The following is a 26,713-nucleotide window of genomic DNA, read 5'->3' as shown; positions in this document are numbered from 1 at the left end:
AAAATTGATGGATTAGACCATTCTGCTGGCAGCTTGAATCCAGGCAAAATAGTGAAAATGATTTCTTCGTGGGAATCTTTTATACGTTTGTGACTTCTGCCTCAAGTCAATCAACATGGATAACATTTAATCAGGCCTTTTTACCAGGAAATATTTTATACCAAATTTTACCCTATCAGTGTCTGCCATTTCTAAAATTTTCAAAAAATGCCAGATTTGGACCAGAAATGTTAGGTTTATCAATAGTCTCTCATCTATACAGAGTTTTTGTGATTGATTATCACAATTGGTGAAATTGTCAGTTTTTTGTTTTTATTATCCCCACTGATATTAAAAGAGACAGTTTTGCCTTTTATGTCTGAAAATAAACTTTGACACAGTGATCACTATCTATCATTTATTATATCTGTAAACTGTCTGTAAGCTGTCTGGCTAGGACCTGTTAGATATTAGATTTTTGCTTAGCATACGGTAATTACATGCAGGTGTTTTTTTTATGAACATTTGTTGTTTATTTTTTTCACAGTTAATTATGATGAAATAGCATTATCCTATTTAATAACACCTGATGTAATGGTTATTAGTAGACTTAAATGATCATAATGTATGCTTCCACAATATAACATGATACTCTATAAACCTTTGATAGAAAAGGGTATCTGACATTCAGAGAATGGATGCCAAGACTTAAGGAATGAGATGAAGATTACACTGAAAAGACTCACATGCAAAATCACATGCACTGTATAATGAAAATGAGTTTCATCATATAAAGGTACTTGAGACATAAAATTGTCAGTAAGTTTTGGGAAAAGGGGATTCTATTGAAATAAATAAATTTTTTATGAAGAATTATAGAATCAATTTTACACATATTTCTGTTTAATTAATTTCAGATAACAGATGCATTGTCATTTTTACATAGTTCTGAACATCTTATTCATCGTAATGTTTGTCCTCAATCCATCCTTATAACGAAAAAAGGTGCATGGAAACTTGCTGGCCTTGGTTTTGTAGAAAAAACTAAGGAAGGAAAGGTAGGCCTCTTTATTTTTTAAAAAATTATTTTGTCTTAAGAGAGAAAATAAGGCTAAAGAATCTTATGCACAAGTGAATGAATGGAATAAAAACTAATAAAGATAGGCATACGCCATACAGTGTGCAATGAGGGAAATTTTGCCCGGACAGCCTACTCTTTTATTGAATTCCAACTGTCAAAGGATCTTTTACGTGCATGCCAATGTGTACATGGCAGTTTTTGGTCTCATCTGAATGACTAGACAGCTGTCCTTATCAGGCCCTCTGACAAGGGTAAACCATGCCAGAATTAAACCTGAGACCAGCGTCTTACTCACTTAGCCACCGTGGCTCCCTAACAACTAATTGCTTATCCTATTAATGAAATGGAATGTGATTTAATGTCCTACTTTTCTGCACCAAGTTTGCTCATGAAGACTGGCAAAATTAAATGAATGTGTTAGAAACAAGTGTTCCAACTAAACAGTAATTCAATAATTAATTAAATAACTGTAACATTACTTTTTCTTTAAAACTAAAATAGAAGCTGGTCTTCAGTGATATTAAACACCATTTGTCACTGTCTTTAATATCGTGATAGTTTAATATATGGTACAGTAGTACTGCCATTTATGATTATTGTAAAGTTATTGATGTATTTGATTACCTCCCACATAATCATATTATAATAAGCATGATTACCATTCACCCTCGGGCTCAAATCACATCAATATAAACAGTGGGAGAAAATATGACAGAATGTAAAATTAGAATACTCGTTTTATAATTGTCCGGTATGACACACAGTTACTTTAATTAGCTAACTTAAAGGTCATGCAATACGTCTGTTCTTTATTATGGATCAAATATGGACGTAATTTTAGTAAAAAATTAATTAAATTTGAAAATTGCATGTTAAATTGTGGATTTTGAGTTTTTTGAATTTGGCAAAAGTTAATATTGGCAAATTAAGCATAGGCTTACAACTCTTTTAAGAACTACATCATGCTGCTATTAGTATGTGCAGGAGAACCGCACTACATGCAAAATAAAACCGACAAGATATGCCTGCGGATAAGACAAACAAATCAAGTGGGTCAACCATAAGTGTCCACTGTGTTGTACAGTCCTGGGTCTGTAATGATACAGGCTTCACTCAAAATTATGATTTACAAGAAAGACGTATTAGAAATAATGTGACCCATCTTAACCTTGGACGTAATAGTACTTGAAAGGATGGAACAGCTCAGATTAAGGGGAAGAGCATAAAGCTCTCAAATTTGAAAACTATATTATCTTATTACCTCTCTTCTGTCATGTTGCTGCATATATAGATATATTGATAATGAGTTTTATGTGCCCACATTGAAATGTGATCGAATGTGGTTGCCACCCTCGTCCGTCGGTTAATCACTTATTATTGTTAACATTTATGAGACTTTGCTTCGTGGGCACAATTGTGTTCCCATTAATGTGGACGTATATTGTGAAGAATCCTATTGAATTTCAAAATTATGAGCAGATAAGGGTCCTGACAAGCCCTTGTCTATATTTTGATATCCTGGAATTTGTAGGGGAGTGGAATGGAGCGCTTCATGCTACTGTCATTACTACAGTAAATCTGTACCTGGAAAACTTAGATATTTTTGGGCTATGGTTAATTTGAAAGGATTACAGAGCAATCATTCTTACATTATAGAATATAACTGCTTTTCATCATTTGAAAGCTGTCACATTGAGTGCACATGAAAGATTATGGTGTGCAAAGTTGTCATTAAATCAATAAAGGTGAATTGTAATGATGATAGAAAATTAAGTTGAAAGATTTTTCTTATTTATTTTTATTTAACTTCAAAGGTAAACAATTATTTCATTTAGAACATAATCTTGTTTCAAACAAATCTTGAAATTGACTTTAAAAATTGTTTAATGTAATGTATTGTTTCCTTTTACCATTAGACATTACCATATTTAGGGGGGTTGGATGGCTGAATGGTTAGCGTGCGCGCGCTGTATCATAAAGTCTGTCATTGAGTCGACTGGCGTGGTTTCGAATCCCCGGTTGTACGTGGCAAGGAGTAGGGTTGTCTGTCCAACCTCGTGGGTTTTCTCCGGGGCCTCCGATTTCCTCCCACAGCTAAAAGACCCCTACGTGCAAGCGAAATATGTAAATAAAATTTTTAAAAAACCCCATATGTTAGTCCCGAAATGACCTAGTTTGTGTCGAGTGGATGTTAAACCCCATTTCTCTCTCTTTCTCATTACCATATTTTCAAGTTACAATAGACCAGAGAAGAAAATATAAAAATTGAAGATACATTATATAAGATTTAGATAAAGAGCTGGCTGTGCTGTGCTTGCTATAATAGTTCAAAAATAGATAATGCAAAATGAATATATTGAAAATTTCATTCAAATTACTTTATTCTGAGCAAAGATATTAGCTTTTGAAGCTTTGACAAGATATGTGCACTCACTGTAACCACCATACTGGTTTTTTGAGGCTAAGACTCGTTTCACCATTTTTACGGTAAATCATGAAATGACTTAGCCATTCTAATTTGATTAAAATCGGAGCCATCCGATGGCATCGAGAGTTGATTATGGTCTTGTTATGTTAATAAATCTCTAATTAATAGTTTATATAACATTAAGGCCCAAAGAAAGACCTGCAATAGACAGATTTAGCTCTTGCATAATGCCTGTTTAAGATAGGTCTTATTTATATATTTTGCTTATGGACACCAATATGAATACAGACTCTAGTCACACATTGTCAGTGCAGCCAGCTGTCATTTAAGATGGCTAGCTGGTAATACCATCTTTGATCCGTGTAGAGTAATCACAGGTTGTTGGGGAAATTATCACTAAATCCCTCGTAATTTTATGTCACCATTACCATTCCTTTATAGTAATGAGGGAGAAAAATCCTTCTAAAAACTTGGTCTCTCTCTAGTAGGTATAAGTAGGTTAATATAAAAATATAAAATGATTATTTTATGATGACCCCAACTATTAATCTGATAATAAATGGTTAACTAGGAATAGTCCTCTGTTTGTTGTTTTTTTTTACATTTTGCTGATGTTTTAATGACAGAAAGTTCTTTAAACATTAGTCCTGCAATTTGTCCCTTGGGCATTGTAATATCTAAATGTCAGGCCACTAAATAGTCTGGTTGAACCTTGTAGTGCTTTAGTTGACGCGGATAGACATAGTTATTTATTGAATTTCAAGATGTCCGCTCTAGGGGTATTATGGGTGTAATGAAATTATTGTACGCTAAGTTGCATCCATTTATCGAACCATAAGAAAATCAATACTACCCTGAAATCAACCTTTTTATACGGAAGTTTTCAATAATTTCATTGTCACATAACTTCATTCTGGAAAATGCTTTTATGACTATCTTTGATAAACTTTTATCTACTTTTGAAGTAAGAGATACTTGGTAATTGGTCACTTTGAAATTTTTCCACTGTTTATCTGATGTCCCATGATGACTAATAAAGTTACAGACGGTAAAGCCTGTAACTAACAAAGCATTACACTTGATTTTCAAAAAAAAAAAAAAATACAAAAAAATGTTTCTTGGGAAATACTTTAATTTTGTGTTGGTGTGTGTCAAGAAATGAAAATCAGTAAAGATTTTAGTCACAGATATTTAACTGTTTTTGTTTTTACGTTTCAAACAAAAATACCACTTGTAGTTGTATGTCTGCTGTTGCTCTTTTTGACGAGGAATGTGTTATATAGACAATGTTTAGAAGAACAGCCCTGGAAAAAAACACTGTCTTCATTAGCCCAGTCGGAGCAGTAAAGTAGGATGTTAAACCCCATTTCATTTCATTTCTATTATGAACCCAATATTCTATAGGCAAATTCTTTAAAGGGTAGAAACACCAAACTCCTTTGAATAAAATCTGTTTTATTTATTTGATCTACTAGAGATTGTCTGCATTCTCAGTGATAAAGGCAGAATTTTTTCAACAGGGGCTCAGTCAACAACCTTGATTTCTCACTTCCTGAAATTGTTGAGCCTGATTGGCACAACTATATTTAGACCTTTAACCCTTTCATTGTGTCTACCCGGTAGTACCGGGTTTTATAAAACGTCGTTAAAATGCGTGTACCCGGTATTACCGGGTACTCAGTACAGCCCTCGCTAAAATTAGAACCGTAGCTGCAAGTGCCATCTATTGTATTTTTTATACACTAGAACATATTTCCAGTTAGTTGATAATAATAGTAGTCAGGACAGTGATTGGTAGTATAAAGTGCGTGATGTGTTGTGTGACATTCCACCTATGGTCGTGTCTCCCGTGCATGATAAACAAGCCCAATGTGAACATGACTATGTAGTATGTCTTCAGTAGATTCTGACGATATTCTGATGTTGATAATAATGCTGACCTGCTGGATCGTAAAAGACGTAGGCAATTCCTGAGTCCCGAACGTGTAAATCTATTGACTGACTATAGAGATAATGATATGGGACTTGAGGATGAAAGTGAAAGTAAAAACAAGGTATTGCAATCCGCACGTGGTCATGGCAGCGGGAGACGTGGTGCGCGTGTTCGTGGTGGCATTGCTCATGGCTGCTATTGATATTTGTGTTCATTTTATATATTTTTATCAAAATCCAGGGACTACATGATTATGCAAATTTCCAAAATTCTATTTTTTCCCCTTAGCCCAACCTCATGCCCATCCCAACACACAAAAAGAATTTTCATAAAAGCTTCCATAAGTACTGTTTGGAATTTAGTTCCAAACCCATTTTTTTTCCTCAAAAAAGGGTCTAGCACAGGCAGTGGATTTACATCTAGCATTGAAAGGGTTAAGGGGTAATAATTCTGTTTGTTTCAAAATGACCTTGCATATAAATTGTTGTTAACATGATGCATGAATTTGATTCATTTCATCTTTACAAAAGGTTTTTAATTTCAATGATGCATATAATTAACAAGTATGAGTGGTATATGGACCAAAAACCGAGCATGACATCATCACAGCCATCTTGGAATTGTGATGTTATATCAAAAATGGAAATTGTCCAATGAACAAGCATGCTAAGTTGCATGTTGATTGAACTTGAATAGGCAGAGCCTTAAGCTTTTTTTTTTGAAGCACAAGAAGAATAGCGGTTAGGGTCCGGTTCCTGGTCCATAAGAATTGTTTGCAACAAAGGTTGCACCCATGTTCTATATTATACTATTCAAAAAAAGTAGGGGATATTTGATTTTTAAGTGTTATTAAAGTCACCTAATGAAACTGACGAAGAAACAAATGACAAAATGAAATGAAGTTCACATTCATCGATTTATTCCAAATGATCGTTAGACTAAGTAAGGCACAGACTGACCATTATAAGGGTAAAATGATACCCGGGGTCAAACAGCAAAGTTACCACAGCATCACAACCAAGTCAGTAACGGGTAAATCCTCCTCTGTTTGCCAAACAAGCATTGATCCGACGTGGCATACTCCTAATGAGACGTCTAAGGTCATTTTGGTCCAGATTGTCCCAGTCCTGTTGCAACGCAGCAGCAAGTTCTTGGACATTGGCAGGACGTTGTTGACGTTGACGTAACCTCTGTCCAAGCATGTCCCAGACATGCTCGATGGGGGAGAGGTCGGGACTCAGTGCTGGCCAAGGTAATGTGGTGATGTTCTGTTGTTGGAGGTAACCTGTAACGATCCTGGCCCTGTGACATCTCGCGTTGTCATCCTGGAAGATGAAACGGCGGCCATGACGTCGTGCGAACGGCACAACATGGACTGCCAAGATGTTGTCCCGGTAGTACTGGCCTGTAACACGCCCTGCAACAACATGTAAAGCCGTTCTTCCAGCAACAGTGATGCCTCCCCACACCATAACAGAACCACCCCCAAATCGATCATGTCTGATGACGTTAACGTCTTGGAAGCGCTCGTTTCGACGACGCCACACCCTCCTACGTCTGTCCAAAAAATCAACAGTGAACCTTGACTCATCTGAAAACATCACATTGCTCCAGCGTCGATTATCCCAGTGTTGACGATCCCTACACCAACGACGTCTTGCCTGAATGTGATGATCTCTCAAACAAGGGATCACGCGAGGACGTCGGGCGCGAAGGTGACCCCTATGCAGTCGATTCCGAATCGTCTGGCCACTCACTCTCACACCAGTGTCTGTTTGAAGACGAGCGCTGATCTGATTTGCTGTGATGACACGATTTCTCAAGGCCAAGGTACGGATAAATCGATCCTGGGCTTGAGTTGTCGCCCTTGGTCGACCTGAGCGTGGTCTGTCCTGTACAGATTGTGTATCACGGTATCTGGACCATAGCCTGCTTATGACAGACTGAGAAACATTCATCGTCCGCGCCACAACCGCCTGTGTTGTGCCGATCTGTAGCATGCCAAGGGCACGTAACCTTTCATTTTGGGTAAGCTGACGCATATCAAAATTTGTTTTCTGGTCACTAAAACAATTAAACTGATGTTTCCACCCTGGAATTCAATGCCACAATGACTGTAACATTCAAAGTCAGAGTCGTGCAAATCTTGGGTTGGACCCCCATGATGATCCCAAGCATCACCTGCATTCCATGCGGTAGCTATTGGTGCGTTTGGGCGTCACATGTAACTGGAAATGTTTCTTCTGTTAGGTTCTATAGTGACTTTTTTCGTAGTCATTTGCATATTTTAGTATTATGCCCCCAAAATCAAATATCCCCTACTTTTTTTGAATAGTATATGTCTGTATCTGGCTATAGTCAGCATTGTGAAATATAGGGGTATACTATTCCAAGTTTCAGATTAGTTTTTCACCGATCAGATTTTTTTTTTCATGAATGAAATTGGTTGAACGGTTGATATGAAAAACTTCTCTATTTCAGCAGTTCAACGCCAATTTAATTTAAAGGAATGATAAACGTATATGAAATCTTATTAACTTGTCAGTCAGAATTTATATCTAGTTCTACAGAGAATTGCTCTTCAAAATCACTTTCCAGGGAATGATTCAATGACTTGATGTGCATATTATGTCAAATTTGTAGAAACATTTTTAATCTGATACATTATGTAGCACATTTTTTGCTTACTTTAAGTAATGTTGATGTATAATGACATTTTACTATGGAATATAGAAATATAATATTAAAATGGTCTGAGGCTTTACTTGAATTATATATAATATAAAATGATTTATGTGGTATAAAATTGACTTTCATTTCATGATTATATTGTTTGAATAAAATTGATATAAATCGAGTTAGGCCATAAGATTGTTCTGGAATTTTCAATAATGTTTTTTATTTATGTAAACTACTAGCAGGATACCCGGCTTCGCTCGGGGGTCATAACTCCGAAACCGGAAGTGGTAGACTAACGCCACCTGGCCTATGTTACTCCCCGGTCCTAGCTACCCCTATACCCCAAATTTCAGACTCGGGGCAGACCTAGTGTAGCCGCCAACCCCGAACAGACCGGCTTTGCTCGGGGGTCATAACTCGGAAACCGGAAGTGGTAGACTAACGCCACCTGGCTTATGTTACTCCTCGGTCCGAGCTACCCCTATACCCCAAATTTCAGACTCGGGGTAGACCTAGTGTAGCTGCCAACCCCGAACAGACAGACTTCGCTCGGGGGTCATAACTCCGAAACCGGAAGTGGTAGACTAACGCCACCTGGCCTATGTTACTTCCTGGTCCGAGTTACCCCTATACCCCAAATTTCAGACTCAGGGCAGACCTAGTGCAGCAGCCAACCCTGAACAGACCGGCTTCGCTCGGGGGTAATAACTCCGAAACCGGAAGTGGTAGACTAACGCCACCTGGCCTATGTTACTCCCCGGTCCGAGGTAACCTTATACCCCAAATTTCAGACTCGGGGCAGACCTAGTGTAGCCGCCAACCCCGAACAGACAGACTTCGCTCGGGGGTCATAACTCCCAAACCGGAAGTGGTAGACTAACGCCACCTGGCCTATGTTACTCCCGGGTCCGAGTTACCCCTATACCCCAAATTTCAGACTCTGGGCAGACCTAGTGTAGCCGCCAACCCGAACAGATCGGCTTCGCTCGGGGGTCATAACTCCAAAACCGGAAGTGGTAGAGTAACGCCACCTGGCCTATGTTACTCCCCGGTCCGAGGTAACCTTATACCCCAAATTTCAGACTCGGGGCAGACCTAGTGTAGCCGCCAACCCCGAACAGACAGACAGACAGACAGACAAACGACAGTCACAAATATATATATAGATATTTAGTGGACTGGAATTTGTTACAGTAGTAATATAATTAATGACTTTTAAAACTCACTAACATTCGACCATTCATTCTACTTAGGTGTTCTAATATTTTACAAACAGCTAATCATATTGCTAACTATGGAATGTATTGTATCCAGGCAATGAATAGTATTACTAGCAGATTTGTAGCTGTGGCCAAAACTGAAAATTTGCACAGTTTGTCTTTTGACCTTAAAGTGTTGTGTTAATGCAATGGAATATATAATAGTATAAATCTGGAATCTGGAAATTAATGTAGGAATTCTTTAAAAAAAGAAATTCCATCAGTTATTCCTAAAAACTGTTGAAGATCAAAAGCTTTCTTCTTAGGATCCCCAGATTTTCCGGCATGGTTCTCCCTTGTCAGTGATGCAGGACGGAGGGGCTGACAAGGAAAGCTGTCTAGTCGTTCGGATGGGACGAAAAACCGAGGTCCTGTGTACACATTGGTGTGCACGTAAAAGATCCCTTGGCAGTTGGAATTCGATATAAGAGTAGGCCGTAGTGCCGCTGTCCGGGCAAAATTTCCCTCATAGCACACTATGTGGCGTATGCCCGTCTTTATTAGCCCAGGTTAGGAGCAGAACAGTAGGACGTTAAACCCCATTTCATTTCATTTCATACTTCTTAGGATCCAGTTTTTTATTGGTTATATTTAATTATGTATATCTAATGGCTTGGAAAGTCGTAAAACAATCAGAAACAAACCAACTGAATTCTTTTCTTACGGAACTAAATGCATTTCAAATGATTATTAAGAATATAAATCAATTAGTCTATTCCTTATGTAGCAATTGGAAATCATATTAACTCATCACTTTTAGAAACAAAATGTAATTATTTGAATTTCATGAATCCTTAAGGAACAATCCCACAAAGTTTTAAACCATGACGAGGTCTAATATATTAGCATGTAGATGGGAAGATAACTCCATGGTTCCCTTGTTAATTAATGCTGGGTATTGGCACTGCAGTCAAGATACAATATGTATTGTGATTGAGCTGCTACGATATGATTCGTATCACGATTCATAACCAGGTCAATACGAGGGGTGATTGATAAGTAGTGAGCCTCGATTGGAAAACTGTGCAACACAATGATACCACGTTTTGCACGTGCACTATTATGTTCCTCAGGCTCTGTCACAAACTTTCATCACATTTGGTTAAACTGTTTGGTTGTGACAGGTCATAACAATCAAGTAGGATCTGTTGTTATCAGAAAATGGACCATATCGAGGCGAGAGCTGTGATTAAGTATCTGCATAAAAAGGGTCTAACACCAAAAGCCATACATGATGATATGGTTGAGACATTAGGAGATGATGCTCCTTCATATGCCACAATTAAAAGGTGGTCAGCTGAATTCAAGCGTGGCCAAGACAGCATTGAAGACGAACCACGCATTGGTCGACCAAAAACTATGGCAACACCTGAAATGAATGACTGGCGAGTTACTAAACGATTCATAGCTGGGGTAGTTGGTATTAGCCAGGAGAGAGTTCATTCTATTATCACTGAAACTTTGGAAATGACAAAGGTTTCAGCAAGATGAGTGCCAAAGCCTATGACGCCTGATCAAAAGCGTTCAAGACACATCATGTCAAAAGAGAATTTAGCCTTATTTGAAACCGATCCTGACTGCTTCCTAAAACAAATTGTTACTATGGATGAAACTTAGGTCCACCACTTTCAGCCAGAAACAAAAGAGCTGTCAAAACAGTGGACGTCGCCGACCACAAAGAAGGCAAAGACTGTTTCATCGGCAAGAAAGGTAATGGCCTCAGTATTCTGGGATTCTGAGGGTGTTCTCATGGTGGATTACCTCCAAAAGGGTCAAACAATTAACGGTAGATACTATGCAGCACTTATAAGGCAGTTGAGGCAAGAAATTAAGACCAAAAGACGAGGAAAGCTGACCAAAGGTGTGATTTTCCACCAGGACAATGCGCCAGTGCACAAATCAGCTGTTGCCATGTCAGCAATCCATGACTGTGGTTTTCAACTTCTTCAGCATCCACCCTAATCTCCTGATTTAGCTCCCTCAGACTTCTATCTGTTTCCTGCTCTGAAGAATTGTCTTTCAGGTAGGCATTTCCCATCTGACGATGACGTCATTGCCGCTTTGGATGATTTTCTACACACCCAAGACAAAGACTTCTACAGAACTGGAATAAAGGCTCTGCAACACCGATAGCAGAAGTGTATTACATTGAAGGAGGACTATGTTGAAAAATAAATGCATTTGATTTGAATTTCTTGTTTCTTTCTGTGTTAGACTCACTACTTATCAATCACCCCTCGTATGTACTAAGAAAACAACAGGATAATGAATAATTGATATTGTTAGTCCTGCCAATGTCAAAGAAATAAAACTGTTTTATATCACCATATGTGGATCAAAACAAGGACAAAAAGGACCTATGGATAATGTGTGACAAGGATGATTAAGGGTGACAGGTTACTTACTGAAGTGACAAAAAAAATCGCAATACATCGATTCAGCATCTTGCTATTCAAAACGCAAATTGTCAGACGGTGAATCATGATACATCGATTGAACAATATATCAGGCCAGCACTACTGTGAATCTAGAACTTCTGAATTTTGAAACATTACAAGGTGTATATTGATGATACAAAAAAAAAAAAAAAAATTTCCATATCATTTCTAAGATGATTCAAGTAGATGACTAGATCTAGATTGTATTTATCAAGTATCAATCACCCATTTCTGTTTTGCATACAGGTTTTAGTCCGAGGATTCACTAACAATTGCCTGTTGTCATTCAATATAACCTGATGTCTTGTTCGTAATCTCCTGTTTTGCGACTTCAATCTCATCTTAGTCCGATGTCAGTCCATGTTTTTTAACCCTAGCCGCTTGCTCCATCTGTCATCGTTATATAACTATTAAACACCAACCGAGATCCTCTAGCTTTTCAAAAAATCAATGGTGTAGGCTCATCTACAACCTGTTCTATACTTCATGCTTACAAACATTTTTTGTTGACTATTGGGTCGTAATAAGAAAATGGAATGAATGTTTTGGAATGGTTTATATTGCGTGATTAAGTTGATAAATTAATAGAGTCTGGTGCCCTGCACATTAATTTGTAGTATCCTGGGCAATTTGAAAAAAGTCAGTTTCTAGACCATGTCTGTTATAAAATTACACTTGTCAAATTCACTGTATTTTATTTGTTTGTTTCTGAGATGACAATCTATTTTTATTCAAAATTTTACTTCCAAAGTTGAGATCTAAGCCTTTCTGTGGTCCTTTGCAGAGAATGAACTAAACTTCATCTTAGACTTACTATTTGAAAACAAAAATTTAATCATATTGAGCTTCTCCCCTCCACAATCGAAATAATACATAGATTAACCCAATTCAATTAATGCTTTAATTTGACTGATATCGAAGAGGTTTTGTTCTATTAGGTTTTACTCAAATTATTTTTTGACGTCAGTTACATGAGAAGGGGATCAAGAGATAATTTGTTGAAAAAAACCTCTTATATTTCCAAAGTTTGAATGAAGGGTTGTGGTGCACTCACAACCACTAACTATTTAACCATGGGAGAACTTTTAACACCTAGATAGTAAATATTGAATTGGAAAAACAATTACCTTTATCATATACATTAGCCCGTCAAAAGTTTTTTTGCATTGTTTTTTATCCATGTTATTTATAATTTGGCCCATTCAGTGATGCCTGGTTAATTTTGAAAGGTCTCAGAATTTGTTGCTCACTTTTTCAACAGTTATTAGAAGTCAATAGGCCATGTGTTTAGTTTATGTGATTATTATATATACAGACATTAAATATAGGAATCCTTCAGATCTCCACTTTGACAAAATGTTTTATTTTATTGTGACTGCAAGGTTTCCATATTGGTCAGTACTCAGAATTATTTAAAATGACCATGTAAATGTGGTTTTATGTTGTTGTTGCCCATGTTCGTCCATCAGTTTGTCCATCGACTCATAATTGTACTCATTCTATAGAGTTAAGTTTTAAACTGATTTTGATCATATTTTCGGGAATAGATTATTGAGTTACAGAAAGACTCTATCGATTAGACAATGTTGACACAGACTGACATTAAGTTCAATCTTGTGTTGAGTAAAACTGATAAAAAAAATGTACGGGAGTGTAAATCTGAATTTATCAAGACATTCATAAATAATCATTTCTTGGGATGGGAGAGGCTGTAATATCCTCGGTTCGAAATCCATGTGAGGGACAAGAAGACCCTCTGCATTTTCCAGACCTTTCAGTTGTCAGACTAGATTATGTATGGCTGACAATGTGTCAAATGAATCTGTCAGAAGCTGATGTATCAAAAATTGCTTTGGAATGGAAGGATATCTGTGTTGTTTCTTTCTTCCGCTATATTTCAATTTCTCTTCAGAATTATTTCAGGAAAAGTCATTGTGTCAATCCTGGACAACAAAAGTATCAAAAATGGCACAACACTCTGCATTTTCCAGCCTGGTTCTCAGTTGTCAGACTAGATCATGCATGGCTGACAATGTGTCAAATGAATCTGTCAGAAGCTGATCTGTCAAAAATTGCTCTGGAATGGAAGGGTATCTGTGTTGTTTCTTTCTTCCAATATATTACAATTTCTCTTCTGAATTATTTCAGGAAAAGTCATCGTGTCAATCCTGGACAACAAAAGTACCAAAAATGGCACAACCTGACTTAAATTTTATAGCACCAGAAGTACAACTAGAGAAAATATGTACACCATTAAGTGATATGTTTTCTCTAGGTATGGTTATCTGTGCTATACATAATTATGGTAAATCGTTAATAAGTGCTGATCATCTACCTGGCCTTTATGTAAAACAACTTGATCAGGTTAGTTATAATAAGTACATTTATTGACTTGAGAGAGGAATGTCTTAGTGATTTACAGAGCTACACTGTGAATATTGTAGATATTCTTTCTGTGTCCAGAATTGCCCTTGGGCCAATCCCATGATTATACATGGCAAGCAGTAGGGTTGCTTTTTGAACCAGGAGGCTAGGCATCTGACATAACAAATGCACTTTAGATTGTAAAGCTTTGTCACGAGATCCGACCCGCATATATATGTAACAAGGAGTATGGTCTCCTGCAGAACCTCGCTAAATACCCTTATGTGCAAGCAATAGCATCAGATCACAGTATGACCATTTAAATTTTGGAAAACTAAAATGACAATAGACAAAATGAAATTGATACTACATAATACATTTAGTTTATCTTTTCTTTTTCATGATACTTGAATAAGACATTTATTATATTTATAGATGCATGAAACATTTGGTGTAGTTGCTCATCGGATGTCATTACAATTAGTTGAACCTGTAGAGAAAATGATAAATAGAGATGTTCGTTATCGACCAACTGCACAATTATTCTGTATGGTAAGTACAATATTTTGTGTTTCGGACAAATTTCATTCAACTTCTCTCCCCCCCCCCCCCAAAAAAAACCCAGCATTTAAGACAAGTAGTCATGAGAAAGACAATAATTGGTGTGTTTTGTCTTGTTTTGAGTAATGGAAGCAGTGGTCATAAGTATCTTGAAAGATATACAATGGGCTTTAAGATCTTACTTTGGTGCACCATCCGGGATAATGAAGACCGGCATATGCCATGAAGAGTGTAATAGGGGATTTGCTTCCAAGATAGTGGTGTTTCCAGCTATTCTTCATCAATTTGCAACTGTCAAGGGTTCTTTTACATGCATTGTAATGCGAACGCAGGATCTTTTTTTTTTATCCCATCCAAATGCCTAAATTTTGGTATAGTAACGTACATCATTGATTTTATTATAATATGGTATAATATTGATTTTATAATGATATTGTACATCATTGATTTAGGGTAACAATGTCAATTTTTATGACCCTAGTGGCATAGTACTTGAACCACTGGTCATAAACTCTGTCAGTTTTCTTAGTTTACCATGACCATTACAGTTTTTGGCATTTTAATACACACTGAGGGAATACCCAAGCACTACCTCAAAAGAGTATTGATTAATGAAAAAACTTTATTTTCTGCGAATAATTTCATTATTTAACAATAAAGTTCTTGCTTTAAAGTTTAATATCTCATACTAAGATGCTTTTGGGATAATTAATATTTCTCTTGGTTATCTTTAATTAAATTTTAAGAAGTATTCAAAAGAAAATGTCGCTTTAAAGGAGCTAAATCACTAATATTTAGGACCTAGTAATTGACACAAATGGGTCGCAATGCATATAATAATGTAATATAAATGTATATAAACTGATTTACATTCAATCGTTTCTGTTTTTATTCTAATTTCAAATTGGTTATGTTCGGTGAAATACGCCAGAAGTCTCACTTGAATGGCAATCTCTAGCTTCTGGTTATTCCAGTCCACAGCGATAGTATTTATTGCACATGCTCTCGAGATAAGAATATGGCATCACCGTTTGACCTGATTTGTAGAATGTGTCTAGGTTTGTTCTTCGAATCCCTTGTTTCAAATAAAGCTGAAACGCATTATGGTACACAATTCGTGTACCAATGGTAGAATGTTTATTTTGTCTTAAATATTGGATATCAGAAGCTCATCTTTTCCCTGTAAGATCACAACATCAATGTTGATTTTAATTGACAAATAATTTGTGTTTTCACTGTCGAAGACTTTGGATGATACTGAGTTAGAGACTTAGCTACTTTAAGTAAAACATTAATGGAAGAGAATAACCAATAAAAGTAAACCACTCTCATGGGTTTTCCACTTAATCTAACTCAATCAATTTTTTATGGTTATGATTCTGGTAATATTTACGCAACAGTAAAGTTGTCTACACATTTTGTCTTTTTTTTCTATGATTCAATTGTTAATAAATACTGTTTTAGTTAAACAGCAACTTTAACAATTTGGACATAAAATTATGCCTTTTGTTTTCGTGAAATGTAATATATGGTGATAGTATTTGGCATATTTGAGATTAAATGATATACTAGCTGCTTGCTCTATGGCAATGGGAATTGAAAATGATTATGATGTAGATTTTTTTTTTAATGTGACCAAAATATTTGGAAATATGTGCATGGCATAGGGAGATTTGTGTTTAGACCTATAATTACATTTGTTCACTCCAAATTTCTATTTTTATTTGGATGTAAAAGCTAATATAAAAACTAAACAAAGTAATTTGTAATACAGAACCAAATGTTGGGCTCTGACATGCTAGGACATTAAGACCCATTTCATTTCATTTCATTTCATTTCATTTCTATCGTGCTATTATTACCAGTATCAGAATCCACTTATAAGATAACATTCATTCAATTCTCGTGCTCGTTTTCAATAGCCCAGTTGGTGCAGAAAATTTTCAAGACCAGTGTTGGCATCTTTGGAACTAACAAGTGATGTACACATGTTGCCTGGTTGTTCAGATGGGACACAAGCACAATGTTCATTTAAAAGAATCCTTGACAGCAGGAATTGAATCAAAAGTTCCAAAAATGTCCAGTCACTGCAGCATATGGTAGTCTCATAATAACTGCAGATGTATAAAATATTTTTTAAAATTGAAAATTGTCGATTTTTGTAAACGGAAATTTATCAATTTTTGTAAACGGAAATTTATCAATTTTTGTAAACGGAAATTTATCAATTTTTGTAAACGGAAATTTATCAATTTTTTTAAAACAGACATTCAAAAATGATTCAAATGTAAACATATAAATGAATATTGATTTTGGTTGTGAGTTACTGCATCTTATAGGTGTATATTCTTATCTTTCATGGTATGTTAAGTAATAAGACAGGTTGCCACGATTACTGACACTGATCGATGTTATGTATCAAAGAAATGAGCTGTAAGTAGGTCAGACTATAATTTAGAGACCCAGATCTTTACTATTGACATCAGGACATGATAAAAACATAATGTTTCTTGTTAAGACTACTTGTAGACTTGAATCTGTGTTTCATTAGCAGAATGAAATTTAAAGTGCTGATATTGAATTCAGTAAATGAATGACATAAAGGTTACAAAGTCTGAAGCATGTTTTAAAGTACTGCCGTCCAGGCTGTATATATGACAGAAATATTTGACCTTTCCTGGACTGCTAATTCAAACGCTCTTCTCTGTAGGTCATATTTGCAAATCTTGAATTGTCTAAGTGACATTGACTGCTAAAGAACTTATCTATCAATTAGAATTTCAAAGAATTACAACCTTATTGTTTACATATATGTAAAATTGCTCAAAAAAAATATACTGGTAAAACAATTTGGATAAAACTAGAAATTACCACATTCTTTAGAAACAATAATTGTCTGTGATAACACTTTGATGGAAGTGGACATTAAATAAAGCTATTTCACACACACAGAAACAATACTTAGCTAAACTGAGGTAAAGAAAATAATGTCAAAAATTGAGTGGCTAAAGATGGGCATACACCATGTAGTGTGCTTGAAGGGAAATTTTGCCTTCTGTCAGATTCCAAGTATCAAGAATTCTTTGATGTGCAAACCAATTAACATGTATACAGGACCTTGTTGTTTCATCCCATCCAAATGACTAGATGCAGTTTCTTACCAGGCCCTCTGTTCTGTACCTCTGACAAGGGGAAACAGCACGTAACTAAGAAGTCTTTGGAAATTTCTAGGCCAACATCATCATAGAAACCTGGACCCATTGGTTAGTTGGCCACTACCTTACTCACTGTGTCACCATGGCTCCCATTTTATTAATGAACTTGACCAAATGTGCATAAATGGACCATTCCTAGCTGATTAACTTCAACCAACAATGACAGGACCATAACATTCCAAACATGTGAGAGACCTTGTTCCATGTGTTTTGTAGGTCTTGATTTCACCTATGTTATTTTATTTTTTCAGTTAAAGTATTTTAATGATCCTGTTGTATCAGGTTTACAGTTATTAGATGCTGCTGATCGTAAAGATCCCGTTATGAGAGCAGATGCTTATGCAAATTTATCACAAGTTATACCCATCATGCCAAGGGTAAATATATATATTCTGTTATCTCTTTTTGTTAAATGTTCCTGTAATGTAAGTTGTGTTTCAATATAATCACTATGGTTTTTGTTTTGTTTCCTGTGAATGACTATACTGTTCCTTTCCAGATGCATGTCCTACAGCATTGATAACAGGAAACCATACTTACAAATCCTGAAGTAGCCTACTTTCTCAGTCAACACTGGGGTCATACCCAGGATAATTTGGTTAGTAAGCCAGCGCCTTACTCGCTGAGCAACTCTGAGTCTTGCATAGCAATTCTAGATAATCACTGGGTTGTTCCCCACTGGATTATTAAATTGCAACATTTTGATGATGGCACTCTCGTCTTTATATCTAGGTTGTTGTCAAGAGAATTTATTGCACTACTTTCATGCACAAATTACCTTTAACACTCCCCTTTTAAAATTACGTATCAATGTTTTCATATCACATGAACATTTGCTTTAAATATTTCACTTTTATTTTTCAGAAAATTCTTTACCGAAATGTCTTCCCTGTATTATGCCAGGATTGTCGATCATGTGATTCTATGGTTTATGCTTTACCAGCCATGTTAACGATGATAGACTTTGCTCCACGTGATGATTATGTTGATATTATTCTCCCAGAATTCCGCAGTATCATGTCCTCTTCTAAACCGGTGCAAGTAAGTGTATGTTGCAAACTGTTGATTTCTAGTCTGTACAGTTTCAGCAAAAAAAAGTAGATGGAATCCAGAAGGCAAAAAAAAAAGAAGCACATCTATACAGTTACATTTTCCATTTTTATTACGTATTTAATTAAGATTCATATGGAAGAACAACCAATTCTCTACCGGATGGTCATCTCTTTATCCGTAGAAAAATATACATGTAGAATGTAGTTGTTTTGTTAACCTGTTTAAAAGACTCCAGTTATCGGATTTTAAAAGTCATTTCAAGTGCAACAAAACTGTATAGTATTGAAAAATCAGTAAACAAGCCAAACTTCTGCTTAAGAAATGAAATAAAATATCAAATCAACACTTTATTTTGATCTATGGTAAATCAGCAAGATTAGCTCCTTCAAATAATTTTTAGACTAGAATATTTAAGGAGAGTACTTGTTATTGAGTATCTTCTGTAGTTTTCAATAATTTCCCTGGTGTAGCCGTCCAAGAAGTGTGAAAGGAGGGAAAATTTAAAGGTTGTCAAAACTTACTGATTTCCCAGAGATCTCAGTTTATTGGTATTTAGATATCATCAATTGGATAAAATAAGAATTAATGTTTGAGAGGAGAACTATGACATATGATAATTGTGTACTTTATTTTAGGCTACGGTGTATATATTAAATAAATTAGATGTAATCCTGGCCAAAACTCCTTTAGAGGAGATCAAGAGTGAAGTTCTTCCGTTGGTATTTAATACACTTGATTCATCTTCGTTACAAGCTCAGGTATTTTTCAAGTTACTATTTTGTATATTATATTCCCACATAAAGTGAAAAGATAGTCGTCACCTGTGTGCAGTGAATGTCCACAATTTCTTGTGCACACTGTACATGTCAGACTTCTTGGCAGATATAATTCAGATTTGCCAGGATGCGCTGCTGCAAATTTTTCACCTAATTTATGGTCGGATTTATGAAAGTCAGCAAGATCTGGCATTAGGTTATGAGGAAGAACCCTACCAAATTTACAAATTTTCAGTTCGTAAATTCTGAACGCATTTTGCAGATTTGTCATTCTGGTCATATTTTGACCTTTAAAGTAGCTAAGTCTCTAACTCAATATCATCCAAAGTGTTAGACATTGAAAACATGAATTATTTGTCAATTTAAATCAACATTGATGTTGTTATCTTACTGTGAAAAGATGGGCTTCTAATATCTAATATATAAGACAAATGGCATTTTACCATTGGTACACAAATCAGTTTATATACATTCATAATATATTATTATATGCCTTGTGACCCATTTGAGTCAATTTCTAGTTCGCAAATATTAGTGGTTTAGTTCCTTTAAAGCTTGTGAATGTGAAACCCTATTGAGAAATCCTATCGAAATACACTTGTATATGAAATTTTGATTTTAAGATTTAGGATTTATCATCCGATTTATTTTAAACTTTCTGAAATCCTGAAACACAGTACAGAACAAAGTTTGATTGAATACTTTAAAAGTTTGTGTGTTAGTTTATTAGGGCACATACAGAAGAACCCTCTTGAATTTTTACAGTGTGAGATTGTAAATGAATACATTTGATAGAGTTATCTTTCCATATTCTCATGATAAGATGGTAACCCTGAGATCTCCAGGAAAATGGTTAGATATCTATTTTGTAAGGAAACGGGTTCACATAATTGGTTGGCTAAAATCTCTAAGAGACTATACTCATTGCTAGACTATAATTAATTAAAATTTTGTGTTTACAAGAAATCCATGCTCATGTAAATTGTAATTGAACAGATGTATTCTGTAAATTGGAACTGTAAAATATTGTTGTTTCAATAAAAATACATCATCTTGCAACATATTTTAAGAGATTTGAATATAGAAATTAACATGAATAATACACTGTCTGACAACTTGAGAGTTCCAATGTATTTGTCTGGAAATATTGCCACACAGTAACTGAGATTTTTATGGCTTCATTACTTTTACAATAATTTGTATGTGTCAGCTTTTATACAGACTTTATTTCATTTGTTTGACAGGAAGCTGCGTTGAGTGCGTTTAGTGTTATTAAGGAGTATTTAGACGATAACATTATCCGTAAAATGGTTTTGCCCCGAGCCAAGTCATTGTTTTATAGATCTACGAATGTGAAGGTGAGTTTGTTGTCCGGTTATATGATGACCAGCAATCCAAGTGCACTGCTCTTATAACCATGGCCCATGACCACTAGGCTTATCAGATGACTTAATAAAACTGACCTATATTGTCCAAGTTTATACCTAAACCATTACATTTTCTTTTAATAAAATGAAAATTGAACAAAACTCTGCACATATAATTTTACAACATTGGATCAACTGGGAAATGATGATATCCCTGTAACACTTTTGTTCATGACTATTTCTCTTGCATGTTTAAACAGGCATCTGGTCCTTGTAAATTAGCCAGATGTGGCATCTATCATGTAGATATTTGTATAGTTTTTGATAGAGGCGATAGTATCCTTGTCAAAACATCGCCTTGTAATGAATTAGGTAGTTGTGTTTGAAATTGTAGCTTGTGTTAACTTTGATACATTTCAAAGAGATAATACATGATTTTGTAAATATGAGTCCCAAACAGTGTCAGATGCTGGGGGAAACTTGTGGTATTTATCAATTCAGATATATTTATATATTGATATATATATTTTTTACAGTTACGAATCAATGCATTAACATGTATAGATCATATGTTAGATAGCCTGGGTAAGATGTTAATATTGGATGAAGTTTTACCATTTTTAACAGATATTACATGTCAAGATGCTGATGTTGTTATGGCAGTTGTTGGTAAGCTAATTCATCTGGGTTTTGTTTTAATGTGTCACAAAGATGTAGGTTTGATTGAAGGATGAAGAATGACTGTACTTTTAATTATAATTAACATTATCCTCCCCATAAATGGTCTATGAACTGAATGTGCTGAAGGTTTGCTTTTCAGGTGATAAATTACTAAACATCCATGGTTTTACAAAATAGCTCTCAAATATAAACTTACTCACTGCAGAGGTCATTTCCAAGAAATGCACAGACTTGATGTCTCATGTATCTTTCTAATGAATATTCATCAGTCTGGCTAATTATTATCTAACACAAAGAAAGCTTAAGAGATTGTTTTATAAGATTTTATTATTTCTCCATCAGGATTACTTGTGTTTTATTATAGGTGTATATAAACATATGTTAAGTGATAAAAAGTTTGGATTAACTCACAATTTGATAGCCAGTAAAGTGATGCCATCTTTGATACCACATACAGTTAATCCAGGACTTTCAATGGAACAGGTTAGTGGTCTTTTATTTTATCTTCATGTACAGTAAGAGAAGGGTGGCTCGGTGAATAAAGTGCTTGCAAGACTAACTGGGTTTCATTCCAGTGTTATCTCAGAAAGTTTGTCAGGACTTTTCAGCCAAGGTGAAGTCTACCAGTACAATAAGATCACCAGAAGTTTTCACTTCAGAATTTTTACCAGTATTTGTATGTTTGTAGTTTGGTGATTTAATGGAGGTATTGAGAGAAATGTTAGAGCAAATTGATCGACAAAGACGAAATAAAATGAAATTAGAAACAGTTATACTTCCTGTTCCACCGAGGTAAGATTTTTAAAGAGAAATTTAAATGACATTCAAACATAATTATGTACTGAAAACTGCTAATCTTCTTAAGAGAAATTTAAAAGATATTTAACCATAATTATGTATTGAAAACTGCTTATCGTTTTAAGAGAAATTTAAAAGACATTCAAACATAATGATGTATTGAAAACTGCTAATCTTTTTAAGAGAAATTTAAAAGATATTTAACCATAATTATGTACTGAAAACTGCTTATTGTTTTAAGAGAAATTTAAAAGACATTCAAACATAATGATGTACTGAAAAGAGGAATTTAAAAATATTCAAGCATAATTATGTACCGAAAACTGCTAATCTTTAGGATGAGGCAAAGAAACACAATCATTTTCATGTAGGCTACATTTTAGGCTCAAATGAAGGTCACTTCTTGAACCTCTGGTCAGTTATAATTATCTGAAATTATTTTCAGGGGGTCTATTAAGATGCAAGGTGGAGAAGACGGTAGTGATAACGGATTAGGAAACGTTCAGAGTCTATTGATGGTTAATGAACGGTGTGGTAGTACCACTGTATTTACTCGTGGAAAAACTGGTTGGTATACATGTAATGTATCACTTTTTGCTTGTTTTGTATTCTTTCATTTATTTCTATTATTCAGATCTCATAGCATGGTCTTTTGGAATATCTGCTTATTCAGCTTCCTAACAACAAATCACCTTTTCTTATAAGATATTGTGTTCTATTGATCATTTAAAAATATATGACACTATCGACTGATGGATGAATCTTAGAACTGGACAACCAGTTCTTAAATTTTGACTAGACCTCTTTGATTTGGGTTGAAAATAAAATTGCAGACATTGTTTTGGTTTATATATTGTTTTTTTTTTTTGTGGGGTGACATTCTGTCTGCGAAGTTTTTTTTTTAAATCTCTAGATAAAGTCAGGGTGAGATATGACTAATTTTGTGTTCCACTGAGATGCAGCTGTAAGTCAAAAATAAAACTCTTGAAATAAAAATTGAATCATATGGAAATTACAACAGCATAAATTAAAATGAGACATCAGATGAAAGCTGATTTAGTTGCCTAAATCAAAGAGATTTAGATCTTTTAAGTAAATGATGATAATTTTGATTAAAGGGTCAACATTCTAGATAAAAGTTAAACATAGATCAGAATTTATTGCTGGTCCTAAAAAAGAAAAAATATTCAAATGGATCATTTCTAAATTATATTAAGGCCATTTTATGTTCATTAGCTTAACTTGATTTTTGCTACCCATGATTGCAGATTTGCGTAATTACATTTCTTTTATAGTGTATAATTGATCATTTCTAACTTATATTAAGGCCATTTTATGTTTATTAGTTTAAATTGATTTTTGCTATACATGATCACAGATTTGCATAATTACATTTCTTTTATAGAGTATAGTTTTAGTATTTATAGAACATTATAGGTATGTTGTCCCTTTAATTTAAAGTTTTAATATCAGGCTCTTGGAAGAATTTCCTTTATTTGTACAATATTCTGTTGCCTTGTAATGTTGATCTGCTCTTCCATGTATATCTAAATTAATGTAATATTCACTTTCAAAATTTATAACTATAACCTGGATTCTATGTAGATCATTTAGAGTTGAAGCATTGTGTATACTGCATATACCTACATATATTTCATTTTTCCTGAAAGACACCTTCCAGCAACTTGATCAATAGCCCTGACTATGGTATATACATGTACATACACAGTTGGGAAGTCTCTAAAAATAGGAGTACATGTAAAATGTATGGTAAATCTAATTTACAAAAACATTATTTCTTCCTGAAAGACACCTTCCAGCAACTTGATCAATAGGCCTGACTATGGTATATACATGTACATACACAGTTGGGAAGTCTCTAAAAATAGGAGTACATGTAAAATGTATGGTAAATCTAATTTACAAAAACATTATTTTTGAGAATACTGCAAAAATATGTTTTTTTGGTCCCAAAAGCAGCTATTATCAGATATTTATCAATTTAGAACCTTTAATCTTAACCATTAATTGTCATGACAATATTGTAGCTATAGGTAAGCAATCATAACACCTATAATTTTGAAAATAAAGTGTGAGTTATTGAGTCTTGGTAGAGATTTGCGTTTTAAAAGTAAGTAACTGTATAATATATATGCTATTTGCTTTGCGCTTCTAAGTTCAAGCTTTTATATATATATATATATATATATATACACATATATATATCTCACTCATGTCCGTTCTTTTCTTAGCATTTAGAATAATGTAGTTGGATAGATCTGCAAACCTTTTAAAAGAGCCTTAAAATTCCTCTTGTGTTTAATGCCTTAGTTTTGATGCAGTTTGTTACAATTAGGCACACATTGATATAGATTTTGTTTTCCCTCATTATCAGAAAACAAAATGATTCTGCTGCTACATCATTTAGAGTTTATAGTCAAATTAGTTTAGCTTGTAGGCATAACTTCAGAAGTTATTAAGAATTGGACATCTAGAATATCAGTAGATCAAAGACTATTTTAGTTTTCCTGTGAATTAGAAAATACATGTCTTGTTTGTAGGCTTAGAAGATTGTGTAATTTCTCTAGTATCTAATTAGAGATTAGGAATTTAGATCAAATAGCCTTGCATTCATCCAAATTTAATAATGACTTTAAAGAGTTCCATGATTTATATTATAAATTTTGAAATGTCTTTGTACCAAGTTTTAATATCCACAATTTACATAATTCAGTTGCTGATGTTATTGAATATGATATTTCAGTTTTTTAATTACATAGCAAGTTAATCAAGCATTTTTTATTATATACAACTTGTATTTAAATCATTTGTGTTACATTTTCAAGAATTTTTTTTTTTAGATATTTAAACATGTTTTACTATTGAAATCAGCTATAAACATTCATATTTCAGCTCCAAGTACCCCAGAATTACAACAACGTCCTAAAATCTCTAGTCCCAAAACGAATCGTAAAAATCATAGTTTGCAATCACTTGGTATGAGTTTGGTAAGTAAAATCTCATTTTTTATTCAATGAAATCCGTTTTTATTTTAAAAGCTTTTATTTTAATGTCAGTATAATGGAAATAAACAAAAACAGATCAATTCAATAATTTAGGAACAATACCACTTGAAAAGTTTTAAAATTCTGACCCAAATAAAAGATTTTAGCAACTATAAAGAAAATAAATGTTCTTTAAAGAGTTTCATCTAAGTTTTTCAGAAATAAACCACATAGACTACATTGGCAGTATCCTCTTTTGAGCTGAAATTGGATGATTGTTTTTAAATATTCTAAAATTGTGGGTTACTTTTTTTTCATAAAATCTGGGAAAATGTATTTGTGCACCAATTTGTGATATCTTTATTTTATATATTTTAATATAAAGATACCAAATGAATAATTAGTATCATCTGGGGTGTTGGCATAGAAATTATATTGTCAAAATCCCCAAATCCATCATGAATAATATTGTTTACTCTCTTTTTTATAGGATGAAAAAAGTACGTTGGATAAACCAACAGAATCGATTCGTCGTCACAGTTTAATCCCGCCCAATCACCCGTCAATCAGTGTAACTAGTGAAGACTCAAATGCAGATCGCCCCCGACGTCCCAGCACCCACAGTCTTGGTCCGTTCAGTGTAAGTGGCTACGGAGATTTACATCGCGATAGGTCAAGACGCCCAAGCACCCATAGTGTTGGGTTTTTGCCGATAAGTATGTTTGGGGAGAGTTCGGAACGACCCAGAAGACCCAGTACTCATTCGCTGGGAGTCTTTCCGTTCAACTGTTTTACAGAGGAGCGAGAGAAATATCACGAGAGAGGGAGCCGTCGGCCGAGTACCCATAGTCTTGGACCCCTTGTAGTACCAGTAAGTCAAGGGCAGACAATTTGTCCACTAACACCCTCCGTGCATCCATCCAACATCGTCTTAACACCGTGATTTACCAAACCAAATTTTGTATCCCGCTGTTTTTTTTTATCTTTACTAGAGCATTTAATCCAGCATGATATATTGATGAATTATTTTAGTAGAAGCAAGCATTTTATTAGCGGCACAGTGTCCCAACACCAAGATAAAACTAAAGTTTTCCCA

The 26,713-nt window shown here is 34.7% G+C and overlaps 1 protein-coding gene across 1 annotated transcript in view; it reads left to right on the top strand.

The window, feature by feature from the left end:
- Nucleotides 1-26,112, top strand: part of LOC126817968 (SCY1-like protein 2) — a 115,195-nt gene extending 89,083 nt beyond the window's left edge. Inside the window, exons 6-18 of the mRNA XM_050545142.1 lie at nt 897-1,037; nt 13,946-14,161; nt 14,597-14,713; nt 18,189-18,314; nt 18,802-18,978; nt 19,626-19,748; nt 21,011-21,124; nt 21,670-21,802; nt 22,179-22,297; nt 22,503-22,606; nt 23,058-23,191; nt 25,526-25,624; nt 26,108-26,112. Coding sequence (XP_050401099.1) covers nt 897-1,037; nt 13,946-14,161; nt 14,597-14,713; nt 18,189-18,314; nt 18,802-18,978; nt 19,626-19,748; nt 21,011-21,124; nt 21,670-21,802; nt 22,179-22,297; nt 22,503-22,606; nt 23,058-23,191; nt 25,526-25,624; nt 26,108-26,112 — 1,608 coding nt within the window. The remainder of the gene's footprint in view (nt 1-896; nt 1,038-13,945; nt 14,162-14,596; nt 14,714-18,188; nt 18,315-18,801; nt 18,979-19,625; nt 19,749-21,010; nt 21,125-21,669; nt 21,803-22,178; nt 22,298-22,502; nt 22,607-23,057; nt 23,192-25,525; nt 25,625-26,107) is intronic.
- Nucleotides 26,113-26,713: the final 601 nt, after the last annotated feature.

This window comes from Patella vulgata, chromosome 4 (assembly GCF_932274485.2).
Source record: "Patella vulgata chromosome 4, xgPatVulg1.2, whole genome shotgun sequence".
Taxonomy (NCBI): Eukaryota; Metazoa; Mollusca; class Gastropoda; family Patellidae; genus Patella; species Patella vulgata.
This window is presented reverse-complemented; position numbering and strand designations above follow the sequence as displayed.